Consider the following 17,483-nt stretch of genomic DNA (forward strand, 5'->3'; position numbering starts at 1 on the left):
TTTTTCTTCTAAACAATGATAAATTAAATGTTTTTGTGCACGAAATATCAATTTCAAGCGATTTTCAACATTTTTTTCAAAAAAGTTTACCAAAATTTTCTATTTTATAGCATGCAAACATGTCTGCTCTGCTAACAAACTGATATATTTGCTGTTTATATGCACCAATCATCACTCTGAAACGATTTACAACATTTTTTTCAAAGAAGTCGATCTAGCGATCTAGCGGCCTAGCGGCGTGAAGTTAGCGGCCTAGCGGCCTAGCGGCCTAATATGGTATCTTATTTCATAGTAGGAATATATGCTTTTTCTTCTAAATAATAATAAATTAAATGTTTTTGTGCACGAAATATCAATTTCAAGCGATTTTCAACATTTTTTTTCAAAAAAGTCGATCAAACTTCACGCCGCTAGGCCGCTAGGCCGCTAGATCGCTTGATCGACTTTTTTGAAAAAAAATGTTGAAAATCGCTTGAAATTGATATTTCGTGCACAAAAACATTTAATTTATCATTATTTAGAAGAAAAAAGCATATATTCCTACTTTGAAATAAGATACCATATTAGGCCGCTAGGCCGCTAGGCCGATAGGCCGCTAACTTCACGCCGCTAGGCCGCTAGGCCGCTAGATCGCTTGATCGACTTCTTTGAAAAAAATGTTGAAAATCGTTTCAGAGTGATGATTGGTGCATATAAACAGCAAATATATCGGTTTGTTAGCAGAGCAGACATGTTTGCATGCTATAAAATAGAAAAATGTTTGATAAACTTTTTTGAAAAAAATGTTGAAAATCGCTTGAAATTGATATTTCGTGCACAAAAACATTTAATTTATCATTGTTTATAAGAAAGAGCATATATTCCTACTTTGAAATAAGATACAATATTAGGCCGCTAGGCCGCTAACTTCACGCCGCTAAGCCGCTAGGCCGCTAGATCGCTTGATCGACTTTTTTGGAAAAAAAATGTTGAAAATCGCTTGAAATTGATATTTCGTGCACAAAAACATTTAATTTATCATTATTTAGAAGAAAAAGCATATATTCCTACTATGAAATAAGATATCATATTAGGCCGCTAGGCCGCTAGGCCGCTAACTTCACGCCGCTAGGCCGCTAGATCGCTAGATCGATTTCTTTGAAAAAAATGTTGTAAATCGTTTCAGAGTGATGATTGGTGCATATAAACAGCAAATATATCAGTTTGTTAGCAGAGCAGACATGTTTGCATGCTATAAAATAGAAAAATGTTTGATAAACATTTTTGAAAAAAATTGTTGAAAATCGCTTGAAATTGATATTTCGTGCACAAAAACATTTAATTTATCATTGTTTAGAAGAAAAAGCATATATTCCTACTTTGAAATAAGATACCATATTAGGCCGCTAGGCCGCTAGGCCGCTAACTTCACGCCGCTAGGCCGCTAGGCCGCTAGATCGCTTGATTTACTTCTTTGAAATAAATGTTGAAAATCGTTTCAGAGTGATGAATGGTGCATATAAACAGCAAATATATCAGTTTGTTAGCAGAGCAGACATGTTTGCATGCTATAAAATAGAAAAATGTTTGATAAACTTTTTTGAAAAAAATGTTGAAAATCGCTTGAAATTGATATTTCGTGCACAAAAACATTTAATTTATCATTGTTTAGAAGAAAAAGCATATATTCCTACTTTGAAATAAGATACTATATTAGGCCGCTAGGCCGCTAACTTCACGCCGCTAGGCCGCTAGGCCGCTAACTTCACGCCGCTAGGCCGCTAACTTCACGCCGCTAGGCCGCTAGGCCGCTAACTTCACGCCGCTAGGCCGTTAGGCCGCTAGGCCGCTAACTTCACGTACATTAAATTCTGGTGTAATTAAAACAAACCTTTCTACTATTTCGACATGAAAAATTCACTTGGCGAAGGGGAGCGTGCGCCCCCACCCGCCCCCGCTCTTCACCTTCTCTAAGCACTAAAAATCGGTATTTTCGGGTAAGACAAATGGAGTCCTTTTCACGGAAAAACACACGTACCTAACAGATGTGGTCAGCAGTTGTACCATTTACTGTTATTTATGGTACGAAATCGCCCCGATTAGTATTGATCAAATGATACACTGTTGTTGTTTTTTGTTTGTCCGTTATTCCAGAAGCTTTAAATACAGGTTGAGGATAATATTAAAGTCAACTTATATACAATAGATGTACAGACGAACCCCGTTAGCTCGAGCCAATCGAGGAAATCGAACCAAGCGAGTTCGAGCCAACGGGATTCGACTGTACTTTGTATTGAAACAATACAATGATATAGATTATTGGTGAGAGATTTATTGTAAAGAACATTTTTCGGCCTCATAAACTGTGCATACAATAGAAAGTCGACGTTTCTGTTAAATTACTAATGCAAAACAGATGAAGCTAAATTGAACATTGTTTTTATAATCTTTGATTCAGCGATGGAACAGAAATAAATAGTTTCAGTTCATACAATATGGATGCCATTCCGGCAGCAAACAGACAGATGACTTTTAGGTCCTAGTTCTCTCTTCCCCTGGGGCCCGGCGCTATACATCCTCAGTGAAAGGCTTCCAAGTTCAATTGTTCCTATTACCCTCATTTAACGTATGACTTAGCAAAAAACATGACATAAAACCTAAACTACAACAACACATGGCATGGCATCGAACAATAAAACATTCTAACCTAAGATAAGTTATGATTATTATTCAAAACTGGTATTCAGCATTAACTGTTCGTTTTTAAAAGCGATAATGTTGGGTAACCTACCTTAAAAAGATTTATTACGGCTATAGAAAACCGCAGACAACAATAGCCGGGATCAAATTGTTCGAATTCAAAAGCCTTAAATTTTCTATAGTCTGAAATAGTTTTTGGCGCAATAGATAGAACGACGCCTTTGTTATCACAAAACCAATAAACGTCAAAGTGACAACTGGTCGTAACGCCAGTCTGACCCGCCATCATCACTACAACAAAAAACACAATTGCCATCACAATGGTAAATGTCACAAAGACATAGCATCGCAACCATAATCACCACCACCACCATAAACAACGCCACCAATAACAACACCACCACCATGAACAACGCCACCTCTAACAATACCACCACCATAAACAACACCATCACTAACAACACCACGGCCAAATATCACCATCGGCGCCGCTCCCACAACATTTCTCACCAAACTAACACCCCAACAATCGCCGCTAGCACCACCACCACCACATTCAATAGCACCACCAACATAATCGCCATTACAAAAGGAAATTCGTTACCACCACCGCATACAGCAGCGGCAGCAGTTCTTACATCACAATCACCACAACCACCACCACCACCACCACCACCACAACCACCATCACCATGCCAACGAAAACAACAACCAAACTTGATAGCCCATTAACATCATCAACAACAGAACTCCCACCATCGTATTCACTAAAACAAACATCGACGCCTCCGAAAACACAGCAACCATCGCGACGACTTCAGCCGCAAACTTCATCACTTCATTCAACCACCGCCACGGCCTCTGTCGCAAACACCTTCACTACATTCAACCACCGCCACGGCCTCTGTCGCAAACACCTTCACTACATTCAACCACCGCCACGGTCTCTGTCGCAAACACCATCACTACATTCAACCACCGCCACGGCCTCTGTTGCAAACACCATCACTACATTCAACCACCGCCACGGCCTCTGTTGCAAACACCATCACTACATTCAACCACCGCCACGGCCTCTGTTGCAAACACCATCACTACATTCAACCACCGCCACGGCCTCTGTTGCAAACACCATCACTACATTCAACCACCGCCACGGCCTCTGTTGCAAACACCATCACTACATTCAACCACCGCCACGGCCTCTGTTGCAAACACCATCACTACATTCAACCACCGCCACGGCCTCTGTTGCAAACACCATCACTACATTCAACCACCGCCACGGCCTCTGTTGCAAACACCATCACTACATTCAACCACCGCGACCGCTGTAGGGCATCCCGTCTGTCTGATGTAACGAATATGCTTACGAATAATTTCCAGAGCAGTTGATATATTATGGGGCGGAAATAAACATGGCTACCTGAATTTTATTTTAACCTCTTAGTGTGACCTTGACCTCTGCGTGTTTTGTATGCCGTCTTGGTGTGGTAAAAACTTTGACCACATACATTTGTAATCCTTTATTACAATCGTAACTACTCGGCAATTTCCGGCCAGCCTTTTTCTTTGAATGGTAGCTGAGTGTTGTAGATAGCCGAGATTGATATTTTACCCCCCTAATTATAGCACTGAGTCATTAGAGGTACATGTCCGGGACATCCGGGACATCCGCTCTCCACGTCGGCCTGACGTGGTGAACAAGTTAAATTGGGTCAAACGTTATGGAGCAGATACAGAAAATGGCTGTCTGACCTTGAACCCCAAAATGGTGTCTTTATTTTGAAGATACCTAGCCTAGACTATGGACAGATCCAGGATTTAACAGTAGAGGGGGGTACCTTAGGGGCGTAACCGTTGGACTTGCGCCCCTTCCTCTGAGCCAAAATTGATTTTGTTTAGAGTGTTGGCAGGGGGGTTTGGGGTATTCCTACAAGAATATTTAAACAATTGCTACTCCGAAATAATGTATTTTCTGCGTATTTTATTACATTTTTCTCCTTTATTGAAATAAGAAGTTAACTTTGACGATATGCACGTCGTTTGGTGTGGTGAACATTTCGAAATCCTTGTATAGGATAAACAGTAATTGTTGAGAGGATCATGACATTTGACTACTTTGTGGTGAAACATTTATGGCCGACTATTTTAAAATATTGCAAGCAGTTAAGGAGTGGGTCCTTCCGGAAACATATTACAAAATAAACAATTTCTTAGTTGTAATATGTTTTAACTGTTATACACCACTGTCATTACTATATTTATTTATCTATTGTTCAAGTTCAAAGGCACACAATGTATGTACATAATCCTCGTGATTCTCGTGCCAAAAAATCGGAAATCACACCTATCGTCTCGCATGGCTAACCTCGACCGTAATTGTGATTTTCTTTATAAAAATCGATATAGAACTAGGCATAACGATGTAGTTTCAATTTTCAAGTCGATACATTGAGCAGTTTTCATATTAATGAATTTCATAAAGTGGACGTTCAGAAATTTTGTTTAGTGTATATGCATTCAATTATAATGCATTATCGTGTTTAACCTGTTTGAGTTTAATGATTAAAAATATAAGCGATGTCCAATTGGGGAATTCGTGGCCACGTGGCTATCGAAATCCCATTTATAATGCACCAGGCAACTGTAACCACGCCCCCCCCCCCCCCCTGGTCCGGGGAATAACGGGGACTTTGACTTTTGTTCCAGCCAACCCCGGCTAAAACCCACGAACAAATGGTAAAATCCCTGCTAAATGCCCCCGCGCCCCAGGGACCCTAGGTAAGGCCCATTTCCCGCTGTATTTAAAGCGAAGACAAAACCACTGCATTCACCCGGCACTGCGGGGCCACCAGAAAGGTAAAAACACGGCCCATTTCCCCGGCTATCACCGGACCTGGGAGGGGGGCGTGGTTACAATTGACTGGTGCATAATAGATTATATCTATTTTGTTTATCTGTACCTAAATCATATGCCTTTCTTTGTTGCTATCATTAAGGTCAAATGAGTTAAACATGACAATGCATTTAAATTAATTAAAAAAAATTAAATCAACCTATATTTTTGCGTTTTTAAGGTTGCAAAGTCCAGGAAAAGAGACGAAAAAAACACATTTATTTAAAATGAAGTTATGACATAAGCCTGAGTGAAATAGCAAAATGTGTTTTTCATATGCTCGAAATAGCATAACTAGGTGGCGGACAAGACGCAATATGGTCTATCCCGATTACAAATAAACTTATTATCGGAATAACCCATACATTGATTTACGTTGCAAGTGCACTCTCGCTAAGTGTCAAAAACATCTAACTATTTACTACTTTTATCATTTTACATATCTTTTGGAGACCCTGACTTATATATAGAAATACAATATATATATAAATATATATATATATATATATATATATATATAGAGAGAGAGAGAGAGAGAGAGAGAGAGAGAGAGAAAAGACAGGCCACGTCTGATTTTAAATATACAAATGGGAAAGTATTTTGGAAAATCCTTTGTACTTTCGCAATTGCTGTTCTCTCCCTTTGCTATATTCTTCGGACCTTAAATTAACTAACTCAAATAATTGTCATCTTTCAATTAAGTTAATCTTAGTCTTAAACAACCCATCAGATGCCAACCAGCAAATGTGTTAAGTAAAACTAGTTCTCTATTTTAAATTAACAAAAAGCATTACGCAATTTATTTTATATCGTAGGAAAAACACATGAATAAGTGATATTTTATATGGAATTTCCAGCGTTTAATTTCTAATCAAGGTGATACAGCGAATAGGTCTTTTAAAGCTTCTGTGTATGAATTTAAAAACATACGGACATATTTTACAATTGCAAAAAAATGTTTGACAAAATTATATATTGGGCACGAGTGTTTTGCTGTTTTAGTAACTGTTTGTTTGCTGCGCATCGAATGTTTGTTTGCGTGATATGGCTAACTTTGGTTGAAATTATTCGTTGCCATGGTAACACTGAAGTGACGGAACGCTTCCAATGTGGCCGCCATAACTTTTGTGAACGGCGAGGATATGACACGTGCATCGGCCCACCACTTGTTACGTCGATTGACGACTCCTACTGTTACCCGTGCAGAAGGCTCAAACACACGTGCGGAAAAACGGATCAACAAGATGGATGTGATATATACTGCAATGGTATGTTGATGTTGTTGTTTTTGTGTTTGAGAGTGCGTGCGTGTGGGGGGGTGCATGCGCGCGGGTGTGCGTGCGTGTGGTTGTGTGCGTGAGCGCGCGCGCGGGTGTGTGCGCGCGCGTGGTTGTGTGTGCACACGTGTGTACGGGTGTGCGTGCGTGTGGGTGTGTCCGGTTTTGCGTGCGCCCGCGCGTGTGTTTTTTAATTGAACGAAATTTGTATCGTAAGAGCTTTTCATATTTGGAGTGGGCACTAATAGTTTGTCTTCTTTCAGAACTACTGCAGCAGAATAGTTCAATGATTCCGGTGCAAAATACTGAACAAGGTAATTATGAAAACTCAATTGTCATGTTCCATTTACTGTGTTCTTCAATAAATTATTGTATGCATTAACCACTTACCCGTCCCTCCAGCAAAAAACAACAAAACAAACAATTGTAGAAGTGGACTTTTTATATTAATATTGGAGAACAGACACATGGAATGCAATATTTCAGCTTATAATGGCCAACATTTTCATGGGGGGGGGGCACCCTATACCCCACCTTCACCACATTTAATCAATATAGTTGTCGGTTCGGGAGAGGGGTGCACGCCCAAAGTCGTTCCTCCTCATAACATCAGGTATTGTATTGCAGATGGATCTTCAACCATTGTGATAGTCGTTGCCATATTAGCATCGGTAGTTGTCACAACACTTCTAGTCATCTCCGTTTGCATGTTAGTGAGGGTGTCACGGCGTCGAGATCATAAGCGTAGAAATCCAGAACCGGTTGTGAAGTACAACCCCAACCGTAACCATGACATCGTCGAAAACGAAACCGAGTATGTTTATGCAAAAAGCCATTCCAACTATTTTTAAATACTCAGTATAGCTACCTCATCATACGAATGAGAAATGTCATTTGTATTTGAAACAAACATCAATAATATAACTACCTTGCTGCGAACGTAAACTGTTATGTCCATGTACATGCATATAGCTTATAGCGATACAATCATGTATTAAACAAGTACAATATTTCAGCGAGACTATGCCGCTAAAAGTAGGAGGGAGCACAAGCGACTGTTCGGGAAATACCGTGAACATTTCCCAAACAGCACCGGACGACACGAGCGAGCATTCGGCAAATTCCGTGAACATTCGCCTAACACCGGACGAGACGAGCGAATGTTCGGCAAATTCAATGAACATTGCCCAACCGATCCAAGACCCACAGCCACCGAGACGAAACGTCGTATACGCCCTGAATAACTCTAATAAAGATGAACATCATGTCAGGAAAGAAAACTAGTAACAGATGCCTATAGTGACAATCATAGCTGGGGATGCATGGAACTTGTGCCTATGCTTTAATAGCTCATACAGTTGAATGCTGCATAATTATGCTTAACTTTTGGTTGTGATCGACTTATGCTTAGCTTTGAGAAATATTTATCGTGTGCCAATGCTTTACCTACCGTTATCAACTTATGCTGAACATATGCTTACGCTGAACGTATGCTTACACTTAACTTAAGCTGCATGTATGCTTATGATTAACTTATGGTTTCGCTTACGTTATGCTTAACTTGTGGCTATGCTTTACTGCGTTTATACTCATTACTTAATTTATGGTTTACCTATCATTATGCTTAGGTATTTTGTATGCTATTTTAAGCATAATGATAAGTTAAGCAATTTGATTAACTTGTGTATATGACTTATCAGCCCATGCTTATGCAGCATGTTTAATTAATGATTAACTTCTACTTTTTTTTTTTATATGGTTCAAGAAACCAGAATTATTATGAATTTCATGTTAGATGTAATGATTATGTAATAAAAGGGTGTTGGGTAACATGTATGTGTATTGTTAATGTCAAGACTATAACATTGCTTAATACATACTTATGAACTAAAAACACAGGACAAGTAGGTATATGTGCATTAATATGAACACTATTACAAAATACCTAGTACAGGTCAGTCAACTCAATGAGCTATGTATAAAAAGCCTCATACAAATCAAAACAATTTATTATCTATAATTCATTAAAATTCTTAACACTTACAAGTAGGTCTTCAAAACAAAAAACAAAACAGACACAATCCTAGTACCCAATCGCGAAATAAGAAAAAAAATAATAAAATGCCCCAATAAGTTTGACAAAAGCACTTCTTGCACTAGTTTAAACAGCTTGTCACGTTGATAATTGTTAGAAATCAATGTGACGGTGTTGTACAGTACTATACAGAGCTCCAATATACAAGTAAATGGTTTTCTTTCCACAGGGCTTCCGTGAAAGGAAGTTTGGAAGTATATTACTCCCTAAAAGTGTGCCAAAACTTCCAAAATTGAATACTAAGAAGTACAAAAACTTCCATTATTTTGGGGAAAACTTCCAAATGTAAAGATTAGGTAGTTAGGAATATCAAAATCTGATGTCAAAGTTACTAACTGGCCACATTTTAATAAGTTTTGGAAGTAAAATGAACTCTTTGAATACAATTTTGGGAAATTTGCAAGTTATAATTACAAATTACTGAATTAATATTTAAAGTATTAAGTTGGACAATAGTGCCAATTCTTAGAGTTTGAGATGCATCAACTGTCTTAAATCAGAGGAAAACTTCTAATATACTTCCAGTTTCAAATTCTTAACGGAAGCCCTGTTATTCCATAATAAACATTATGACACATTCGGATATAAAACATTCCTCACAGCAATACTTAAACTCCAAAATCGATCAAGGCCACAGCATTTTGCATCAGGAACAACATATTTTTTTCAAGCATCGATATCACTCGCTGTTGGAAGCTTCAGTATTTATAATAAAATCAAGCTGACGGCAATAGAACACATATTCATACAGGGTTACCAATAAAAAGTATTTTTGCAATAATAAAAATTACAATTTTTGATGCAAGCATGAGCCACCACACAATACTACTGTATCAAATAATATCTAACATTTTCTAAAAAGCCAAGGAAAATTAATATTGACATAAATGAATTTATAGATATACTAGTTCATTTGAGAGTCAAAAATTCTGAAGGCCTAAACTCCAACCTGTAAAACAGAACTTAGCTCAAAAATCAGAATTCAGAAAACTGGTCCCTTCACAGTATTGAATTCTGCTTACAAATGTTTAAAAACTTGTAAAAAATCATACAAAAAAGGGTATACAAGAAAAGTATCAAGATGTCTGTACAAAAATACATTTCTTTATGCCATTTTGGTTAAAACAAAACAAATATGGACACTTATCATAATACTTAACAAGCTGAGCAAATAATTTCTTAATTTGTCTTTTAAATTAAGTGGAATATCATTCAAATAAATGAAAAATTAACCCACATGACCAAATTTAGTAACAGTATAAGAGTATAAATGATTCAAGAAGAAAAATTCATATCAAATATTAAAGAAAAGAACAAAAATAAAGTTTATTAATACCTAAAGCAACTCATCTAGATTATCAGGAAAGTCCATGCAACCTCATCTCTTAACAATTCCTCGTACACAAAATAAAAATGCAGAACAGAGATGTGCATATAAAATGATAGTACATTGTGTACAGTCATCTTTTAATTGATTTAATCACATAGCTACAAAGAAGGGTTGTTATGGGTGTAAAATACGCTTTAAAATTCACTTATTTCTCATTCACATCTGTCCACACATCAGCACGAATAAAACTGTGTTAAGTCGGCATTTAAATAAGCGTGGATTAAAATTGATGTACAAAGACCTCTAAAGTTGGTTTAGAAAATAATGGGCCGGTTGTTAAAAACTTTGTTAAAGTTAACAACATTGTTAACTGAATCAGTGTTAACTTTCAAAACTTTACTGCTCAGAGAGCCTCTGACAGTTTAATGGATAAACAACTAAAACTAGTGATCTGCAGTAATTCAAACAGAATTGTTTAGCTTAACTCGTTAATTTTTAAATCTTCAAGTACATCATCAAAAAGTTCATGTTTAAAAGTTTACAACGATGTCATTAATCAAGACGTTAGCTTCAGACAAAGTTCTGAACAATCAACCCAATGAGTACATGTGTATTACAATGATACCTGAGTTCCAATATTTATCTTTTTTTACCCGGTTATCATAACTTGAACAAACCTTTGAATATTCAGAAAACGCTTCAGTTTACAAAAATATTTTCATAAGAAGCCGAAAATGGTCTGAGATCGCCCACAAGCACATTTAATAAACCTGTATGGTTGCTTAAGGGACTAATTAATGGTACATAAAAATATATAGAAGACTGTGGATGACTGCAGATTTTTAGTTCTGTGAAATGGTTTTTAGCAGGTTCGTTTCCATTGTCTGAAACTCCAGTACTTTACGCTACAAGAGTACATTGGGAAAAATGACTGACAAAATCTCCTTTTCATGAATATAAGTGCCAATTTGGAGGGGAAGCTCCCCTTCCAATAAACCCATCTGTTACAATGAAATATTCAACTTCAATTGACAAAACCCTCTTACAGTTTTTTTTACTAAATATACAAAAGAGCGAACAACTTATTTCATTGAATAACATTCCCAAAGAGGTCTCCGTTCCCATCAATGAAACTGCCTGATTAGTAATTCATAATGACGAGATATTCCTTTCAAAATGTCCCATCATACTCAATAAACCGAGTTTCCAGAGTTACTGACAATGGGTAGTTTCTGACAAAATAAAATCCAAATTGATATCAACGGAATAACAGCCTCATCCGGGCTGAACTTAGCAAACCAGATAAGGAAAAGAAATGGTTTAAACCAATCGTTGAAAGTTACAGCCACCAGGCATTCACAATAGCTATTCTTAATGTTAGCACTTTGAGCTCTGAAAACTTATCCCGAGTAAAATATTGTGCGAGTATTATAAACTTCCAAATCTATGACTGCTTCAAACACATACTATATTTGACAAAGAAGTAAGAAATTTGATATTATAAACAAACAAAATGTCATATACAATACAAAGGGCGTTGTTGTTTAAATTATACAACTGGATTTGTAAGTTTTTGGATAAAGCATGATAAAAAACTAAATGTATCTAAACGAAAACCATTTTTTCATCTCTGACATTTTTTCTTCTGACTTCCAACTTCCTGCAGGAACAATGAAGGTATGAAATAGAACATACAAAAAAATCCTTCGTGTCTCAATCAACTCAACTCATTAATTGCATGATACTGATATCTTAACTGCCTTCAAAGATGGTTATCATACTATTTCTATCTGTCTTAAAGACTGTTCTATAAAAACAGGTACATAAAAAAGGATGCTTTAACCTGTTACCACTTGCAAGTTTGTTTTAAAGAATATATATGCATACAAAATAAAACATGCACACTTGTGTACATCACAAAAAATCTAAATGAACATTTTCAAACATTTGTAGAACAAATCAGCTGCAAGAATTTCTAGACACTAAATGCGACATTTTCGAACAAGTTGTAGATCACAGTCGTCACATCTATAGAGTTAATATAAAGCTGTTATTTGTAGATGAGAATAATGTAGGACTGTAAACGTATTAATCTCTCAGTGTGTTGCCATGGATACTGACTGTTGTCACCATGGAAGCAGTGAAAGGCATTCTGGGTAGCTAGATGTCCATCTCAAATTGTGGGTTCTCCTCTGGACCAGCTGAAAAGTTGCAATACACTGGTTTATCTAAAATCAAAGTACTACTGTAAACTAAAAATCAAACTTATAAATATTAATATTAAAAATGGCTGAACAATAATTTGAATAAAGAAGGCATTTCTCTTTTACAGAAATCAAAATGATCATACATGTAGATAGGTTTAATATTTCAAAGTTCAATAATGGCAACAATCTCAAGTAACTTTTGTCAATACTTACAACACTTATTCTACAAAAGCTGTAAACAGTACTTGAACTAAACAAACTGCACAAGTATTAAGTTTAAACAATAGTATATTGTCCCCCTCTACCCTTGAACATGTAAGTGAGACATCCAGTTAAGGTAATTTTTGTCCGTCATAGCTTATTCTTGTCCAGTTGTATATACTGTATTGTACTATGCATAGGACGCATATTTTTACCCAGATTATAGTAAAAAAAATTGCCTGCGTCCTTTCTATGCTATTAGGATTTTATCAGTTTTTCTCAAGTCCATTTCAGGCCAAAAATTTTGGTCCAGAGACGAACGGGATAATGGTAAGTACTGGTACTGTGTCCACCGAAGAGAACAACTGACATAGGTAAAATCACGCAAGTTAACACATGCATAAATATGTTAATGTTTACTTTAAAATGATTTATTGAGAAATGAATTGAAAACAAAAAAGAGTGTTTACTTTATTCTAAAAGGGACGCTTCTCACAAAAGCTCGATGTGAGTCAAGGGCTTTAACTGGATTGAGTTATAACGGCAACAGAAAATCGGGATATAAGGTAAATATCAATTAAATGTTGTTCATGACTTTAAGGTTTCGTTATTTTACAAAATATTTTGTTGCATGTTACTGTTTTAAAATAATTATAAAGGAATGTGCATACCGCAGAGTGCAATATTGTCAAAGGTGTGAAAAACACCCGCTGTCTGTCAGTAGAAAAACATCAATAGAACAAACTATTGCGATGGTATGGTTGATTGTTCGCACTTTACCATGTGTTTTAATACCTAGCTGATGGTGTTGACATTTTGAGAACATTCACGCATACTATAAAAACTTATATCATTGTTATTTACGATACACCATCAGATGATGATGAAGGCAAATTGGAGAAAAGCGTCATCAGGATGACAGAATAAAACTGTTGTTTTTTACCTGTGCTATTATTTGTGCAACTGTTTCTTTTTGTGAACATTGTGACAAATGTATAAATTTACATGAAATAAACAAAGAAACATATAGTTTGCTATAAAATTTAATATCGCATGGTTTATATTGACCCTTGCCATTTTCACGATCCCAAAAACTAAATCGTCAAAACAAATATGGTGGATACTGGACTTACCGAAATAGGTTATATCACCGAAATATGAAGATTATTACCGAATTACACAAGAAAATTTTCTGCTCCAATTTTTCCACTGCGTCCTATCTTTTGTATTAAGGGTTTTTACCCGTTTTCTCATTATTTTTTTGTCTGCGTCCTATCTATGCTAGCGTCATATACATAGTATAATTTGGTAGATGCCCCAAGAGTGGGAAAAAGTACATGATTGAAAGAAGAAAAGACCTTAATTGACTTTAGTTTAAACATTATAGAACAATTGTTAATTAAGTTATGGTTACTTTTACTAAGTCACTCTCGTTGGCCTAAGTCACTCTCGTTGGCACAATGACGCGCAGGAAGTGTTGAGGGGGAAAATGGGAAATATGAGTTAACCACTTGTCTGGCTTGGTGACCAAACTCACATGCGCCAATGCTGGAAATCGAACCCGGGTCGCCTCATTGAGAAGCGAGTGCTTTTGATAAACTTTCCAAGGTTTAATTCCCATCCTTGGCAGCATGTCCAGTTTGATTGGTATTCAAAAAGCTTAAACAGAACATACGATGTTCTTGTAGCTTTTTATAGACCCTTATAGGAATTATAATGACCTACTTTGCAAGGACCTCTTACTATACCTTTTTCTGGTTTTGATGGCTTCTTGGACGGTTCACCATTTTCTTTTGGTACGTCTACCTCACCAGGTGATGTCACTCCAGGGATGTTGGCCATGTTTGCCGGCGGAGTTTTAGCCAGGGGAGAGCTCCTGCATTGCATCAAGAAGTTCCGCTCATAGAAGATTCTTGAACCTTAAAAAATTATAACCTAAAATACTGTAAAAATGGAAATACATCTAGATTCTAATTCATAACAAGAAACCAAGTTGTTTAAGAAATTGTCTAATGTCATGGGTCTTATCCATGTTTTTTTTACAAAGGGTGCTGTCCTTATACAGATTAGTTCATAAACAATAAACAATGTCGCCATCTTGAAAAATATGAACTTTTAGTGCGAAAAGATCCAGGTCAATAATGTTTTACAAAGTTTATAATTGATGATTACAATGATAACATCTCGAGAAAATGGATAAATCTGGTTCCAAATGCATGGATTTGAGTGAGAAGAGGTTGAAATTTCATTCAATATGCTGATATCAGCATGCAATCACGCGTTTGTCACCTCCAGGAGTCGTGGAGAAGATGGATCCTCCAGGAGTTGTCGAGTAGTCCGTCGGCAAGTTCGAAATATCAGCTATTCTCCGGTTTGGAATCTCACGTCCCCTGGGCAGGTTCTGAGGGGAAAGTTTCTCAGACATGCTGCAATAGTGAGACGGAAAATAGCATGCACACGAAACGTTAATTTAGCAAAATTTGATGAGGTAATCAGCTGTCGTTCTTTCCTTATTTACCAACACTGTCACATGGCACAGATCGTGACCCTCCGTGTTCCGAATTTACCCGGAGACAAGCTCGGCATTATTCGTATATTTCCGTAAATAAAAAGATTAAGCACGTAAAATACACAAATAGGTAGCAGACTACATATACGTTATTTGCCGTCAAATAATAATCATATGGTATGATATTTATAATACACCTGGCGTCATATGGCAGGATGTTTTTAATTACTGCACCACTCCCTTTTGAATGCTTTTAATGCTTTTGAAATAAGAAAGACACACACCCTAATCCAGGACAATTAAGGGAGACCTAAATTGTTGTTGTTGTTTTTTGGTTGTTTTTTTGTTGTTGTTGTTTTTTCTTCTTTTTCTTAATGCTGCTCGACCAAGATATTTAACCAGTTTCATCAAAATCTTTATTCACTATTAAGGTTATAAACATTATATTATTATCATATTGGTATGCTGAATACAGTTGTTGTCTTATGATCTGTCCATTTGTTTAAGAATTTCATTGATTTTATTTATTTTTCTTAATTTCTATCATGGGCCATTTGCTCGTAATTAAATATGTATATACACGCGGAAGTATTCCCTATAATGGGTATACAACAGAGAAAATATTTCAAAGTTAATGTACTTAGAAAAGTATATTGAATCATACAGATACAGTTGTTAACATTGCGATATAGATAAACCTATTTATAAATAATTAAATATGCCTCGCCATACATGTATACATAAGCTATTGTATTATGATATGTAATAATTTGATCAAGGGTCATATTGGCCTATTTCAAATATGTAGTGTGTTGTATGTTGCTTTTGAATAAACTTTCTTCTTCTTCTATGGCAGGATGTTTTTAATTTATGCACCACTCCCTTTTTAAAGCTGCACTTACACAGATTTACCGTTTTCACACCTTTTTTCTATATTTTGTCTTTGAATGAGCAAATTTTTGCGTAAATATATATGCAACCCATTGATTAAAGACCGCTAACAAAAGATCAAACTAGAGAGTGCAGCTTTAAAGGGGAAAATATATGAGCCTTTAGGTCCAATGATTCCAAAAGAGTTGTCATTTTATGTTCGTTTTCCGAATATTACATTATAAAGTACGTATAACTCGACGCTCATAAAAAAAACTACATTTACACTTATGGCTTAGCCAATCATGAAAATATGTTTCTCTATGACACTCGTGAAATAAAATTCGACCTTACACTGAAATCAAGAGATATCCTCTATATTGATATAACATTGATAAAACACCATTTATTAAAATCACCATAAAATGGTGAGAAGACACCATAACAATTGTTGTTCATGAGCTTCGACTCTTAAAGGCCTAGTTTAAGCATTCTAAAAGTCCCCCCCCCCCAATCTGTGTACAGTACACAGCCTCTGAGTATTGATCTTAATCTACTTGCCTTGATCCCTCATATCAGAACTCCGATCTGAGTATCCTGCATGTAGTTTTGGAGGTTTTATTATAGAAATGGACCCTAAATGGCCCTAAGCCAATATACGAATACACAGGAAATTGGCCCCTACTGTGACATGTCTAATAAATGTTTAGAATGACAATCCCCTGCTGTGCATCTCCTGTTTATTGCACTGGTTTCACAGTAGGGGCCATTTCTAATATATTTGTTTATTGGCTCAGGGCCATTTAGGGTTGACACTTTTCGAGTAAATAATCTCATTGTCTCACTAATAGTACATATAAACGCAATGCTATAATGTATTTATCAATTAAGCTGATTGGAAATAAATAATTAACAAATAAAAGTGATAACTTTTTTAAAAAGTTGTATAACACATATACTTAAATACATATTAAACGCATGGTCACCATTGTTTTATCCAAATTGTGAAGCACTTTTAGGGCTTTTTCTGACCATTTTGGGAAAAAGACCCTAGACATTTTGGGAAATTTTGCGTCGTGAAAATGCGGAAATTGGGAAATTTTACAGTGAAAAGAAAAAGCTGTCTAGTCTCCTGTGAATTAGGAAATGATTTAATATTAGTTTATTTTCCCTTTAAAAGACCCACAATGGCTGAAATATCAATCCTTGGGGTGTAAATATCTATTGCAATAAATCATGACAGATAATATTTTATATCCCTGAATGTGATGAAAATCAACATTTTACAAGCTCAATTACCAAAAAAACTTCACATCTCATAAATTATTAAGATGTTGCAAATGAACCAGTACAGGTAAAAAGAAATTCTAAAAAAAAAAAATTCTGAAGATTGGGAAAAATATCTTATATTTTGCT

At 36.2% G+C, this 17,483-nt stretch overlaps 2 protein-coding genes across 2 annotated transcripts; one reads left to right on the forward strand and one right to left on the reverse strand.

Annotated features, from left to right (window-relative positions):
• The first annotated feature begins 6,271 nt into the window (after positions 1-6,271).
• Positions 6,272-8,689, forward strand: LOC128211501 (uncharacterized). The gene is made up of 4 exons (XM_052916367.1): positions 6,272-6,846; positions 7,119-7,169; positions 7,483-7,669; positions 7,872-8,689. The coding sequence occupies exons 1-4, from the start codon at positions 6,534-6,536 to the stop codon at positions 8,137-8,139; spliced, it is 819 nt and encodes a 272-aa protein (XP_052772327.1). The 5' UTR covers positions 6,272-6,533; the 3' UTR covers positions 8,140-8,689.
• A 159-nt stretch (positions 8,690-8,848) lies between these two features.
• On the reverse strand, positions 8,849-15,226 carry LOC128211509 (eukaryotic translation initiation factor 4E-binding protein 1-like). The gene is made up of 3 exons (XM_052916379.1): positions 14,978-15,226; positions 14,437-14,607; positions 8,849-12,481 (listed from the first exon to the last, which is right to left on the reverse strand). Exons 1-3 carry the CDS (start codon positions 15,111-15,113, stop codon positions 12,441-12,443), a joined length of 348 nt encoding a protein of 115 aa, XP_052772339.1. The 5' UTR covers positions 15,114-15,226; the 3' UTR covers positions 8,849-12,440.
• Between the last annotated feature and the right edge of the window lie 2,257 nt (positions 15,227-17,483).

The sequence above is a fragment of the Mya arenaria genome, chromosome 2, assembly GCF_026914265.1.
Source record: "Mya arenaria isolate MELC-2E11 chromosome 2, ASM2691426v1".
NCBI lineage: Eukaryota > Metazoa > Mollusca > Bivalvia > Myida > Myidae > Mya > Mya arenaria.